Here is a 15,390-nt window from a genome sequence, read left to right on the forward strand (position 1 = left end):
CAGCCAAATCTTCAGAAATGTTCAGCTCCTTATCTTTAGCTGAAAATCAGGCAGAGGATCCTTCACTTGGACTCTCAAAAAACAAGGCACACAAAATTAATGAACACTTCTGATAATTTTGGCCTTATTCATTCAATCATCTCAGTCAGGAAGTTTCCAGCTTCTAAAATGCTTCCTAGACAGTTAATAAGACAAAAAGTACTGACAGTCTCTCTCTACTGAAATAAATCTATGCATTTGATCAAGGATCGTTATATGGCCTATAATCCTACATAACTACATTTCCTGACAAATCAGATTGGGACCCTATTCAGATTCAACTCTATTAAAAAAACAAAAATAAAAATACTACATCCATTTTGAAGAGAAAAGTGATCAGACAAAATATCACACCCTCACTGGCAAATCCTCAGTGCCTACAAACTTGCTTATTGAACTTTTTGGATTTTAGCAGCACAGCTGAAGGAGTCTTGTGCAATATCATTTCAACTACTGATCTGAATAAGATGACAGAACAGTTGTGGAAATTAGCATGACACTCAAAACATTTTCTAACAGGACTCACATTTTTCTACTTATCGGATCCTTTAATCTGAATTTTTTCTTTTATTTATTGAGGAAGATTGTCATAACTGTCCTACTCAGATCTGAACCTTAGAGTTCAGAACACGAGAAGCTAGCATGAAACCTGCAAACTTAATTACCAGCTTGGATCTGACATCGCTGCCACCAGCCAGAATTCCAGTGTCTGGCACACTCTGGTCTCCCCAAAACCTTCCCTGGGGAACCCCCAGACTCAGATGCCCTGAGTCTCACCGCAAAGGGAAATAACCCACTTCCCTTCTCCCTCTTCCCCTCCAGGTGTTCCCTCCCTGGGTTCCTGGAGAGATGTATAGATTCAAGCTCCGTGAATCCAAACAAAGGGATTCCACCCATTCCTCCTCCAAGATTTCCCCGCCCTGGGTACTCTGGGAGATTCCCTGCTTCAAGTCCTTGAACCACAAGTACCGAGAGATCTAATCTCTCTCCCCCCTCACCCAGAGGGTATGCAAAGTCAGGCTTAGTAAATCTAACACAAAGAAATTTCCCCTCTCCCTTCGTTTCTTAGCCTTAACCAGTGAAAAACACTCAAACAGGTCTTAAAAAGAAAGCTTTATATAAAAACAAAGAAAAAGGACATAAAATGGTCTCTGTATCAAGGTGACAATATACAGGGTCAATTGCTTAAAGGAAAAAATGAATAAACAGCCTTATCCAAAAAGAATACAATTTAACACATTCCAGCAACTACACCCATGTAAATACCAAAAAACAATATAAACCTATTGTCTTACTATCCTTGTACTTACAACTTGGAAACAGAAGATTAGAAAGCCTGGAGATAGAAAGATCACTCTCAGAGCTGAGAGGGTCACCGAACCAAGACAAATAACAAAAAACTCACACCCAAAACTTCCCTCCACCCAAATTTGAAAAAGTCTTGTTTCCTGATTGGTCCTCTGGTCAGGTGTTGTTTGTTACCCCTTTCCAGGTGAAAGGGGCATTAACCCTTAGCTATCTGTTTATGACAAAGATATTAACTGTAATTCACAATAGGGGAAAAGAGCCATTTACTCCCAAAACTCTCTGGAACATATATAGCTATGGTCCCCAAACTGTTCCTCCACATACCATCAGGGGATGCGCCCCACAGCCAGAGGACAGGGCCCATACCAGCCCCCACAGGGGGTGGGAAGGGAGCACCATGTTTCCAGCCCTGCTCCACCCCCGGCCTAGCTCTTCCCCCAGCCCCATTCAGCCCCCAGTCCTGCTCCAACCCCAGCCCAGTTCTGCCCTCATTCTGTCTCCCACACAGTCCAGCTCCTCCTCTGATCCCAGCTCTTCCCCATCCTCAATTCCATCCCCAGCTCTGCCTTCAACCCAAGTTCTGCTGCTGAGGAAGCCATGACTGTGCAGTAATTGCGGGGGGAGGGGGGGGGGAAGTAGATGCAGACAGATTCCTTTAAGAGGGGAGGGGAGGGTAATGGCGACTGGAAAAGTTTGTGTACCACTGATGTACAGATATTATAGTATTTCTATATATCTTACAAGCAAGCTGTGATAGTCCTCACTCAGGGTGGTTGTTAGGGGAGTACTGTCTAGTGGTCGAGGCTTAGGCCCCTGACGTGCAAGCAGTTTTGTTGGTAGAGGAGCCCGGGTTCCGCCACTCCACTGGGCTCTCACCCAGGGCCCTTTGAGAGCTGCCAGTGCTCTGACAGCTGGGACTGCCCGCTCACCCTGGGCCATTTCCTACCACCTCCCTGAAATTGTCTGAAAGTCACTTCCTGGGTTTAGGCAGTGTGAGGGATGTCTGCTCACCAAAAGGCACCTTCTGGCACCTGAGTGTAGTGAGGTCGTTCTCTTTTCTCTCTCGGGCAGCAACTGCCTCCTCTGGTGGTATGGCCCAGCCTCCTGGGCCAGCTTAGGCCAAGGGCTTTCCCCTGCTCGGGTAGTTTGAACAAAAATAAAGGGGGATTAACCAAGTCCACAGTTCGTATGAAAGAGAGAGGGGAATGCTTCCCTCTCAGGCTCTCTCTGCAGCAGGTCCTCCCTTCACCTCAGGGAGGGATCACTGGCAGCTGTTTAGGGAGGGATTCTGCCTTTCCTCAGCTTTTTGCTCCTGGAGCTGCAGGTTTCAGGTCTGCTCTCTTCCCTGAGAAGACACCAAATGACCTGCTCCCCTGCCTTTTAACTCCTCTTCCAGTTGGTGCATTTGCTACAGGTGTGGTGGGGTGGAGCTGCCTGGGCCCAGAGCAATTCCTTAACCCCTTAGTGTCCAGTGTGGGGTTTGTAAATCACATCACACAAGCAAACAGTGCAAAAGAGAAGAGCCAATGCTGATCTCCTAGTAACATCAGCAAAGAAATATATATTGACAACAGACTGAAAGACCAAATTAAACTAGCCCAACATTTTATTTAAGTAACACTTGATAATGGGGCTGACCTTGGCGCAAAGCAAGCAAGACACTGACTTGTTTAAAGAAAAAAAAAAAAAAAGGGCAACAATCATTAAGTACTTCCATCAACACGGCATGGGATCAGAAAAAAGTCAACATCCACACAGATGGTTTGACAAGAAATTTAGCTACGTTTACAGAATAAGCAGTACTGATTTATGGGATCAGATTTTGTCAGACAAAAAATCCTTTTTGACAGAATAATAATAATTGGTGGGCAACGTGACCACATTTGATCAGCCTATACCTCCAACCTGCATATGCCAGCAGGCATTCCAAATAGTTGGTATCTGCAGGAAATGGTACAGCCAATTCTTCTCTTACCAGGATCCTCTATGCATGTGCTAGGGTGGCCTGTCACCTTACTGTGCTGTCAGTATTTCTTCACAGAGCAACGCAACAGTGAACAGCCCAGCAGCTCATACCAGCATCCTAACTATGTCAATGGATTACCTAAACAGTTGTAATCCTGCCTTAAGTGGTCAAGAAAAATGGGTACAAATGTGGCACAGGTCATGGTGCAGCAGTTTTAGCACTATCTACATACAGCTCAACAAAAGGTTTCCAAACACTATTTCTCATACTTGGCTCTTCTAGCCTCCCACAATTTTAACTTCTACTTTGGCACAGAATATATATATTTGGTCCTGCTGGATGCTGCTTCTGCACATTCACACTCACGTTCCCCACTTCCTCACACTACTGGCAATTCCCCTAAGCGCCTGGGTTTGCTGGAATAAACTGAGGCAGCTGTGAGGGTCCACACCTCCCTTATAGCCATAGTCTCTAAGTGTTAAGTGACATGAGGTTTACTCAGGTGGTATCCAACAGGTTTTTAAATCTTTTAGAAAAGATCTGGCACCATCCTGTATAGCTCCTTTGTTAAGGAGAGATTCAGCTTTCTCCAAAATCTCTATCTCGTGAGAAGGATCCATGAAGAGGGAAGAAGTGGGTTTTGAAGGAGATTTGGTGTGAAATTGAATGTAACCACTGCAAACAATATTCAACACTCATTGATCTTAAGTAATTGGATACCAGGCACCTTAATGCTGAGAAATGAAACTTGAAAAGGGAAGGGACACAGTAGTAGAAGAGGTGCAATATTAACAAAACTCTGGCCAAGGATTCTCAATAATCCCGTCAGATCTGAGCTCCAGAAACTGATGAGCTCCTGAGCTAAAACTTCAGTGGCCTTGCTTGTATTATCCCTGCTTCTTGGAGGGATACGGACAACAAGGCTGGGTCTGAGGTCTATAGTAAAAAGAGAACCTCTGATGTATTTGGTAACTACCTCTAATACCTAAACGCAGGACAGGCGAACTCTCTTGTGTTATAGCAGACTCTAAGTCCCCAGGAGCAAACAGTGGCACGGGTAACTTTCAGTTTCACTCAGTCTTCAACAGAAGAGATGTCCCTCAAAAGGCAAATCCTCTACTTCTGACTGAGCTTCAGATGACAGTCTAGAAAGTAAGAATGGTGTTTTATAACAATGCCTATCCTTATTGGCCTGGTCCATGAATCAGAAGTATCAGATGCTCTAAGGGCATCCTTTGCTAAAAACAATCCTCTATATAACAAAGTCCTGAGTGGTCTTTTCCTGCTACTCATACAAGGCATCTAGGATGGGGGGAAACAGCATCCTACAGGGCATACTGATCCTGTGCCATAACAATTTGGTAATCTGCTACCCGCATCTCAAGAAACCTGGAAGAGTATATTTTGCAGCCCAGAGCACTCATTCTTCTGCTTTCTCTCTACCCACTGGTGCAGATCAAGAAGCATTTTCACTCAGATTGTTCTAAAGCTGCAGATACCAAAGAACTGACAGCAGGATGCTGGAAAACATACGAAGTCCTAGTGAGTGACCTATACCACGGACCAGTCAGCTTGCAATTCAGCTACATACATCATGGAACTTAAATCCACAATGGAACTAACTGAAGATGTTTACAAATACAAACTTCTTAAAACAGAGGAAGAGATAGTTACGGTCAACAGCAGAAGTGATAGCTTGTGACTGAAATCACCCAGATATATATTGCTTGAGACATCAATTTAGCACAGGTATTTTCATCTTGCACAGACAATGCCCACAATAGCAGTGGACAAGGGCCAAGTTAGGACTGTTTGAGGTATCATAATTACATTTCCATACTTTTCAAAAATGTTAACATGTAACAGAGAATTTCATGGCTCTCTAAAGCAATGGTTCTCAAGCAGGGGCACATGTACCCCTGGGGTATGCAGAGGTCTTCCAGGGGGTACATCAACTCATTTAGATATTTGCCTAGTTTTACAACTGGCTACATAAAAAGCACTAGCAAAGTCAATACAAACTAAAATTTCATACAGTGACTTGTTTATACTGCTCTATATACTATACACTAAAATATAAGTACAATATTTATATTCCAGTTGATTTATTTTATAAATACATGGTAAGATGAGAAAGTCAGCTTTTTTCAGTAATAGCGTGACTGACATTTTTGTATTTTTATGTCTGATTTGTAAGCAAGTCGTTTTAAGTGAGGTGAAACTTGGGAGTACACAAGACAAATCAGACTCCTGCAAAGGATACAGTAGTCTGGAAAGGTTGATAGCTACTGCTCTCAAGTTTTCTTTTATAAAGCTTCGGTGTCCTTAAGTCTTCAATACCTATTTACAGCTTAAAGTTTATTTTTGGTCTTGAACAATTCCTTTTAAAAAGTCTTTCCATATTTCTCTGCACACTGAATCCCATACCTACCCGAATCAATCCACGGTTACATTTAGAGAGGGGAATGGCACTGGGGGTATAAGACAACATAAATACTCACTGACCCTGTCTATAAGTGTGTGGGAGATGGGGGAGAGACGGTTTTACATCATGATGATAACACACCTGTGCCCTGTTTACAGCAAATTTCACCACAGGTACCACTGGAAGAACTCTACTCATGAATTATAGGCCTGATTTCTGCCAGCTTCCAATAAGCCAGAAGTCTGTCCCCCTTCTCATTAAGGACTTGCATACAGTAGAGATATTTACCACTCTGAAAAACCAACTGTTACTCCAACATGCTGGTAAAATACCACATGTATCCACATACAAGTACTTCAAACAAAGCAGACACGTGCCAAATAGTGTTTGGATTAGCCTGGCTGGTCTACACTGGGAAACTTTACTAAAGAGTCTCAACAATTCTAACACCAGCTTTGTTGAGCTGGAGGTAAAACTGCTGGAAACGCTAGTGTAGACCGTCTCAAGCAGCCAGACCTGTTTTTAACTATAGCAGTCATTGCTTTGCAGCAGATTTCACTAAAAAGGTGACAGAAACAGATCCAACCACTGATGCCTTGTCTATACTAGGGCTCCCAGCAGTTTTAATTCCAGTTCAGATGAACAGGTGTTAAAACCAGTGGGAAGTTTTCTTCTGTTTGTTTTGTTTTGTTTTTTGTGTCTCCCCCAAAAATAGCCAGCAAATCTGAATTCTGTTTCCACCAGAACCATTTCTTTGCCAGTGTAGACAGAAGTTACTGGCATAATAGCACAAACAGTTGAACGGTCCTCCTACTATTCTCTCTCAATACATCTATGGACTTTGAAATCACCAAGAACCCATTGCTGTTGGAAGCTGTACTGGTAAATATGGGATAGGCACCCACAGAAGGTTACAACTGAAACTCTTTAGAAGAGCACTAGTACAGATGTGGGATAATACTAAAATGGTTCAGGACACTAATCACGCATACTGAACTTTTTGTGCCCAGATCGTTTCTATTCCATCCGTTCAATTTTCAAACACAAAGTCTAAGATAGTTGGCCAACAGAGGCTTAGCCAAGAATGTTATTTGTGTTACTCTCATTAGGCTAACATTGGTGAGGCTCAGGAGCCTTGTCTATGCTAGGAAGTATATCTATTGCTGAAAATGGTTTTCATCAAAATAATTCCCACAAACTAGAATTTAAGATTGTTTCAGTGGTACTGCAGAATAGACAAGACATTTTTCAACACTAACACCATTTTCTCTAGGCCGTACTAGTACTTGAACCATTTTATAAACAGGGGAACCTTAGGAACGTTGTGTGTGACGTTTCCTAACGTACACCAGGTTTAGTTGTGCTTCCAGCAGAGCTATTCAAAGGTGTCCAACTGAATTTCAATGGGACTTAAGTGCCTAAAACCCTTAGGCTCCTTTGAAAACCTCACCTTAGAAGAACTTGTGGGGATAAAAGAGAGGGAGTGGGAGCACAGCAAAGGAGAGGAAGGAAAAAAGTGATAGCGGAAGAGACAATTTGGGGAAAACAAGGTGCAAGAGAAGAGATCAAAGAAAATAAGAATTTATCGGGCCAGAGACAGCACTCAAGAAAAGAAATGTTGCCTCCCAAAAAGGCAATTTAGGCATCAGGAAATGGTGAAAGTGATGGGGAAGGACCAAATCTGATCTGAGGTATGAAATAAAATGGAATTACAACCCAGACCGAGCGTCATCATCTACTTTGTTATTGGTAGGATGCAATCACACTGCCAAATTTCTGAAATTACATGTCCCCACCCTCTTCTTTATTGGGGTGGGTTTTTTTGGATGGTGAGTGAGTGAGTTACATAACACTATTTTGATCAAAATTTGAAGCTCCAAGTTATTACTAAAAATAGATTCCAAATCTTAAATACTAAATAGTAAAGTAGGTTTGCATGAAGTAACAAGTGAAACTAGAAAAAAGGAGATTGGAAGCATGGACTAGTGATTATAATGCACTGCACTAGGACTTGAGAGATCTGGGTTCAATTCCTAGCTCCGTCACCAACTCCCTTGTGTGACCTCAGGCAAGTGACTTAATTTCTCTGTGCCTCAATTCTCCATTTGTTAAAACAAAAATAAAACGGTGTGAGAATAATAATTCTTCCTTTCTCCAATCCTTGGTTTGTTGTCTGGTTACACTGCAAGCTGTTTGGGATAGGGAATGTGTCTTACTATGCATATGATAGTAATTACCGTAACGGGGGCCCAAATGTCTGTTACAACCTCTAGACACCACCACAATGCAAATAATAAAAAAAAATTACCCTGCTGTCCACCAGCGCTCAAGAAGTGGGAGAAAGTTTTATGGAGAAGAGGAAGAAGTCCAAAGTCTCCTGGAAGTTCTAAACAAAGCAGTTTGAGGGAAACAATTCAGACACACAAAAACCATCCCAATAAGATGAATAAGGAAGTAAAAACTACTACACTGAGATGAATGAGAGTTTATACAACATGCCTAGCCAAGATACAGTCTAGGCACAATTTAGTTTTTAAAATATACAAACTAAAGAATTTAACTGGAAGACATATCAACATAAAACCCTCCAGACACCCAACCTGAACCTCTTCCCCAGAACAAATCTACCTACGTCCCTCAGAGAAAGCCTGGGAAACTAGATGAGCTTCGCAAAGTGCCCTGAAAGGCCCAAGAAATTCTGGCTCACTATTGAGCATACAACAAAAATGAACACATTCTCTGGGCCTCAGCTTTTCATCTATCCAGTGAGGACAATAATGAGTACTCACCCTTAAAAAGCAATTTTGAGATCTGTAGATGTACTATATAAGTGATATAAAATATTACTGGACTCAAAGGCACTTCGGTGACAATGCCTTGCCATTTGAACTAGGACACTGTCAGCCTGAACATCACAACTAGCTGAAGTTAACCGAGGAAGTAGCTAGAAACCAAGTGATTTAAAGCTTTATACAGCAGGTCAAAACCAAAACGTTGATTTGCACCTAAAAATAAGTTTGAGGCCAATAAGAGTATTGAGCAGGCCATCATGATCTGCATCAACTGAAATTTCAAAGCAGCCTTCCATAGCAGTGTCAAATGGAGGGCACTGTAGTAACCCCATCCGCAGGTGCCAAAGGCACCGATAACTATAAGCAAGCTCCACATCTACACAAGAGCATAGAAATTGCTATGCTGCAACAGAACAGAGGTCCACCCAATCCAGCATCTTGTCCGAGAGTGACTAGCACCCAATGTTTCAGAGGAAGGCATAAGAACTCTACAGTAGGCAGAGTTGGGTAGTCTGCTGCCACATTAGGACTCATCCTGGTCTCTAATAGTTAGAGATTGGCTTAAGCCCTGAATCATGAGGCTTAATATCCCTTCAAAAATAATTATAACAATTCTGGATACTTTTGTTATCCATATAAAATGGCCTATCCCTTTATGAATCTTGCTAAATTCTTGGCATCAGTGACCTCCGGGAGCAATGAGTTACATAGTTTAAGTACATGTTGTGTGACTAAAGTATTTCCTTTCATCAGTTTTCAATTGGCCACTTTTTAATTTCATTGAATGTTTCCCTTGTTCTTACATTATGAGAGAGGAAAAACCGAAGCTCCTGATCTACCTTCTTTATTTACATACTTTTTCATGCCCCCTCTTATTTATCTCACTGCTAAGGTAAACAATCCGAATCTTTTCAACTGCTCTTCACATAAGAACTTTTGGCCTTAATTTTTCTGTGCCTCAGACACTATCTGCAAAATGAGGATAATACCACCACCTCATCTCATATGAGTCCTATGAAAATAAATTTATTAATGTTCGTGAAGCACTCAGATACTTTAGTAATGAGTGCCATAGAGAAAGCCAATGAGGAAACGAAACCACATTCAGAGCAGGGTTTGGATGATGTGCACTAAATAAAGTATGGTTTCACACACTGAATGAGGATAAAATATTAGCTCGCTGCTCAGTGAGTACCATCTATCCAGGGCATTCAAGGAGGCAGAGGTCCTGCAGAAAAAGTAAGATGTCATCATGTAATTAAAGACTATCTTAATTAATTTACACAAAGAAGATGACAAGCTTGCACAGTCAACTTGAAATCTGGCCGTTCCTAACTTCCGAGTGCTGACTTTGCTACCTTAAAGATTTGTGTGTGTTTGTGTGTAATACTTTCCATATTATTCTCCATCCCATTCATTGTGCAAAGTTTGCTTTTTTGACCACAGCCACACAGCAAACATCTTCCCTGAGCTATCTACAATGAAGCCCAGGTCCCTTTCCTGAGTTGATACAACTAATTTAGAACCTTGGAAGGTGCATTAGTAGCTTAACTTTCCCCCTTCGTTGTGCTTTACTTTTCATTATTGGTACTGAATTCATTTGCCATAATACTATGCATTCAATCAGCTTCTTTAGGTCTCGCTGAAGATCTTCTGGGACAGCACCATTCTTAACTCATCTAAATAATGTGGTCTCCTCTGAAAATTTTGCTTCCTCACTACTCATTCCCCTTCCCTAATCATTCATAAGTATATTAAACAACACTGGACCTAGCAGGGAACCTTGAGGCACTCTGCTGTTAACCTTTTGCCAACATGAAAATTGACCATTTAATCCAGTGGTTCTTAAACTGGGGGTTGGGACCCCTCAGGGGGGTCATCAGGTTATTACATGAGGGAGGTTGCAAGCTGTCAGCCTCCACCCCAAACCCTGCTTTGCCTCCAGCATTTATAATGGTGTTAAATATATTAAGAAGTGGTTTTAATTTATAAGGGGGGGGGTCGCACACAGAGGCTTGCTATGTGAAAACGGTCACCAGTACAAAAGTTTGAGAACCACCGATTTAATCCTATTCGTTGTTTTCTGTCTCCTCGCCAGCTTTTGATCCATGACAATACTTTGTTTCTCACCCCAGATCTGAAAGAAAGTCTTCTTACAGCCCTCTGTTATTTTAAATCTCCTTCTGCAGGAAGACCACACTGACTGGTTCATATTCAGAAGTTTTTTGTGCCACCTAAAGGGCCAGAAATGTAGATATTAAAAAAAAAAAAAAAAAAAAGCTTAAATTCTATAAGGGTAAGGTCCACCTGCCAATGAAAATATTATTTGCAAGTGTATTTGTCAAACATATTTCCAAAGCTGATTAGTTTTCCAAAGAATGCAAACATTTTTATTATACAGAAACTTAGTCCGTTTCCCATATTTTAAATTAGTTTTGCCGTTATTTAGGTTTAGCACTACATTCTCTCCGCCCCAACCACAATCCTTATTACCGGAACTACAGTGCTGACCCATTTCAGATACTGCATTTAACTTTGATTATAGGCCTAAACCTATTTGCACTGAGTAACATTAACCCACCAATATCAAGTATTTTGAGATATACGAATCAAGACACTGATTAAGAGCTAAGTATTACCATTAAATTTGGAAAAGTCACTGTGCTAATACAGTAGCTTTATAACTACTATCCTCATCTCTTAAATTTCCCTACAGAAGGGTTTTGAGAAATTTGCAGGCGATATGGCTAATTTTGTGAAGACGTACTTCAGGATTAACAATCTTAGATTTGAGGAAGAAGTAAGTGGAGAATTGAAAATGTGCACCACAAAGTACTGATTTTACAATTGGTTTCATGCATACATGTCTCTGTTAGTAAACTGATGCTTCAACACACTAGCTTTTCCTTATTTATATAAATTGCTATAGACTCCTTATTTGAGTCTCAGAGATTTGCATACAAAGGTACACTAACTCTGTGTTTAATGATATTTGTATAATTGATGGCACATGAAATCTCAATACAGAGCAGAGATCGACTTGCCTCCAATGTGCTATTTGTCTAGTCAGGAATTGAAAAGTCTTTTTGTGGATTGTATATGGCACAGCCATTGTACAAATAAAGGGAAACCATTCCAGTTCTTGTTATCTCCAACAGAAGAGATCAAATCTATTTATGCTTTTATACCATGCTGACCAAACTGAGCACCTAATTGTCTCAACGTTTCTGGTTGTCCCAAACCAGTTAAGATTGTGCTGGTCATGATTCACCTACGCCTTATGAAATTTTCAAATATATGTTCAATCTTAACATTTTCTCAATTTCTAATAGTAGGGTTTCTTTAAAAATAGCTACACCATGTGTTTTTTTTAATGTATTTGTTTACCTTTAAGTATGTCCTTAACCTTAACAAAGCTGGTGTTTCTAGGATTTATGTATTTACATTGTTTATGAATGCACTGCGAACCATTCTGACATTCTAAGTTCTACAGCATCTAGTTCCCAAACATGTCCTTCCCCATTTCAGAATTAGTCCAGTGTTCTAGATTTCACCAAGCTCTCTCAAATAAACCTCATTTGAAATTTCTAGTACAAAATGATTCTGAAGAGAAAACAGCAAAGATATAATTTTCTAAATATGATTAAAGCCTGGGTTGTTGTTTTATCCTGAGTCTTACAACTCAAAAACAGCTTCTTTCAATCAATGCACATTTGGACCAAAAATGTTTGCGGACCGCAGACCACACATGCAAGATCTGAAATGGAAATGACATTTTTTGAGGATTTTGGATGGGGTGGTACTGTCACTTCAGACTTACAATGGAAACCAAGTCTCAATCTGTAACATAGTAAAAAGAAATCTACTATTTTCAATCCTACAACTAATTTCTAATTTGGACTATCAATATAATAAAACAATCTGAATACATACTGCGAAGTCCTGGATAAAGGGACAACCAATCGAAAGACTAAAAGACTAACCAGGTTCCTATAAAATATATCATACCAAGTTGCAGCAGCAGCATTTTTTCTCTTAGCAGCTTTCAACCAAGGGTCCAGGGTCCTCTAGGGGGCCACAAGCAGGTTTCAGCGGGGCCGCAAAGCAGGGCCAGTGTTAGACTTGCTGGGGCTCAGGGCAAGAAAGCTGAAGCCTCGCAGTATAGGGCTGAAGCCCAGGGCTCCCAGCCCTGCCACCTGGGGCTGAAGCTGAAGCCTGAGCAACTTAGCTTTGTGGGGACCCCTGTGGCATGAGGCCCTGGGCAATTGCCAGGCTTGCTACCCCCTAATGCCGGCCCTGGCTTTTGTATGCAGAAAAACAGTTGTGACACTGGTGGGCTGTGAAGTTTTTATAGCATGTTGGGAGTGCAGGGGGTTCGGCAACAATCATAGAAGTGTAGGACTAGAAGGGACCTCGAGAGTTCATCTAGTCCTGCCTGCACCCAATGCAGGATCACATAATAACTAGACCATTCCTGACAGGTGTCTGATTTGTTCTTAAAAACCTCAAAAGACAGAGATTCCACATCCTCCCTAGGCAATTTGTTTCAGTGCTTAACAATCCATCCTCTTACTCAAAATAAAAAAAAACCCTCAATACTAATGGACTCCTATAGGACTACTCAGCTAAATTAGCAAACATTAAGGCACAGTGAGGAGTGTGGACACCAATCTCCATCAAAGTTCCCTACCTCTGGTTGGAAGCCTGTAACATTACTTGCCAAATTCTGAACTTTCCTGTGTGTTGCCTGTGTCTGTCAAAGCTAGATGTAGACACCTCTAATTCCAGTATATCTTCAGAGATCAGCCTAATTTAAAAAGATTACTTCTATATCACTGGGAAAACAAAGATCATCCCTCTTTAAGCAAAGGGAGATAGGAGATAACCTCAGCATCTAACATGGCAAAAAGTTATCCCCTCAAGAAACAATAACCCGGATGAAATCTCTTATTACAAGGAGCTTCTTCAAGATCTTACATTCTAACCTAACTATCTCACTTGCCACAGTGAGAAAACACCTCTCCATACAGACACCCATGCTATTACATTTTTCTTTTCTTCCCAGATACATTCCCTGCTTTGCCTTCTGTGTTCTTGTCTCCTTCCTTCTCATTACAGCTTTTGATTAATCCTTAACTATCCTCTTACCTCACTTATAGCAATAAAGAATACAGAGCGACAAGAGTACTAAGGCATTTTCTCTACCTATGTACATTACTAACATTTCGAAAGGTTAAGAAAAGTTGTGATTTGTTAACATATCTGCATTCATTTCCTTTTCTACTTTGAAGATTAAAATATTAAAAGTTCACAACCTTCCAAAGTTGCCAAAATGTCAGCTCGCCCCAAAGCAAGACCACAACTACTAACCATACCCCCAAACACTAGCCCCAGTGCAGAACAATACACGAAGACCTCTCCCTGCACCAAACATTCGCATGGACCTGTTCTCCATCTTCCACCCCTCACAGTCAGAAGAAAACACTCTCCGAACACCTCCAAAACACACCTACAGCCTCTTCACAGCAGCTGCCACCCTCCTGCCGCCACACAGTCCCTGCCTGGCACATTGCTCCCCTCCGCTGAGCCATATGGGTCACATCCCCTCTCCTCCTCCTGGACCCTTCCCACTGGGACATAGGCATGAACAGTTCTGTCTCCCCACCACACGCCATGTGTTATCTCCGTCCCCTGCCTTTACCTACCACCCCCCCACACACCATATACACAGTCCCACAATTCCTCTGACACACAAACACACCTTGCACACACATTCACCACCCCCACAGGGACCTACCGACCCCAACACGCACCTCCACCTCTTCACCCCCTAAGCCTCATCTGCGCCCTCCCACTCCCTCCACCCCCATGTTCCCCCTCCCCAGCCACCCCCACCTACCGTCCCCTCTCCCTGCCCCGCGTGTGCCCCCCACCGCCAGGCGGCTGCCAGCCCCCGCCCCGTCCCAGCACAGCGCGGCAGGAGGCCGGGATCACACCCCAGCCAGGGAGTTTTCGCTCCATCAGGCCCCAGGCCGCTCCGCTTAGGAGCGGGGGGAGAACCAGCCCCGGCCCCAGCCCCGTTCCTGGCGGCTGGGTCGGGCCAGACCGCGCTAGGCCGCGACAGGCCCCTCCGCCTGCCCTGTGCTGGGCCAGGAGGCGCCGGCAGCCGCCGCGGGACCGGGGCCTGCCAGTAACGGACACGGCCCCCTCCCCCATGACACTGCAAAGCTGCCCAGCCGCCGCCCCGGCCCCGGCTCTCGGCGGCGCCGCCATGACGATCCCGCTGGCCGGCGGGTGCCCTCAGCCGGCAGGCCCCGGCCCGGCCCTCACCTTCATGTCGGGACATCCTAGTTCAGAGGCGGCGGCCCAGGCCCGTCCCGGGCTCCCCTGGCTGCTCGGCGCCGCTCGGCCTGGGCCCCGCGCGCTAAGTCCGGCGCGGGCAGGGGGCAGCGGGCGCGGGGGGTCGGTTGCGGCGGCCCCGGCCTCTCCAGGGGGCGGATCCAGCAGCTTCCCGGGCGCCGTGACACGGTGACTCTCGTCGGGCCCCGCCGGCTCCTAGCGCCGCCCCCCGCCTCCTCCCCCGGCCCCCGCTTCCGCTGCGGCCGCTGAAGTCCCCGGGCTGGGTCTGGGCGCCTCCCGCTCCCGGCCACAGCTCCGCCACCGCCTCCTCCCTCCCCCCGCCCGGCGGCCGCCGCTGCTGCATGCAGGGAGGAAGAGGAAATACACTGCAGCGAGGGGGGACGGGAGCGCGGCACCGCCCCGCCCGGGAGGGGGCACAGCCCGAGCTCCCCGCCCGGGGCCAAATTCCGCCCCTGCCCCAGGGCGGCGGCCGGGATGCAACAGGCTCGTCGTCCGGGAGC

General features: G+C 44.0%; 1 protein-coding gene across 1 annotated transcript in view; it reads right to left on the bottom strand.

The window, feature by feature from the left end:
• The window catches only part of KCMF1 (potassium channel modulatory factor 1), a 72,696-nt gene extending 57,555 nt beyond the window's left edge, over positions 1-15,141 (bottom strand). The window contains exon 1 of the mRNA XM_050944379.1: positions 14,861-15,141. Coding sequence (XP_050800336.1) covers positions 14,861-14,876 — 16 coding nt within the window. The 5' untranslated portion in view covers positions 14,877-15,141. The remainder of the gene's footprint in view (positions 1-14,860) is intronic.
• Positions 15,142-15,390: the final 249 nt, after the last annotated feature.

This window comes from Gopherus flavomarginatus, chromosome 3 (assembly GCF_025201925.1).
Source record: "Gopherus flavomarginatus isolate rGopFla2 chromosome 3, rGopFla2.mat.asm, whole genome shotgun sequence".
Taxonomy (NCBI): domain Eukaryota; kingdom Metazoa; phylum Chordata; order Testudines; family Testudinidae; genus Gopherus; species Gopherus flavomarginatus.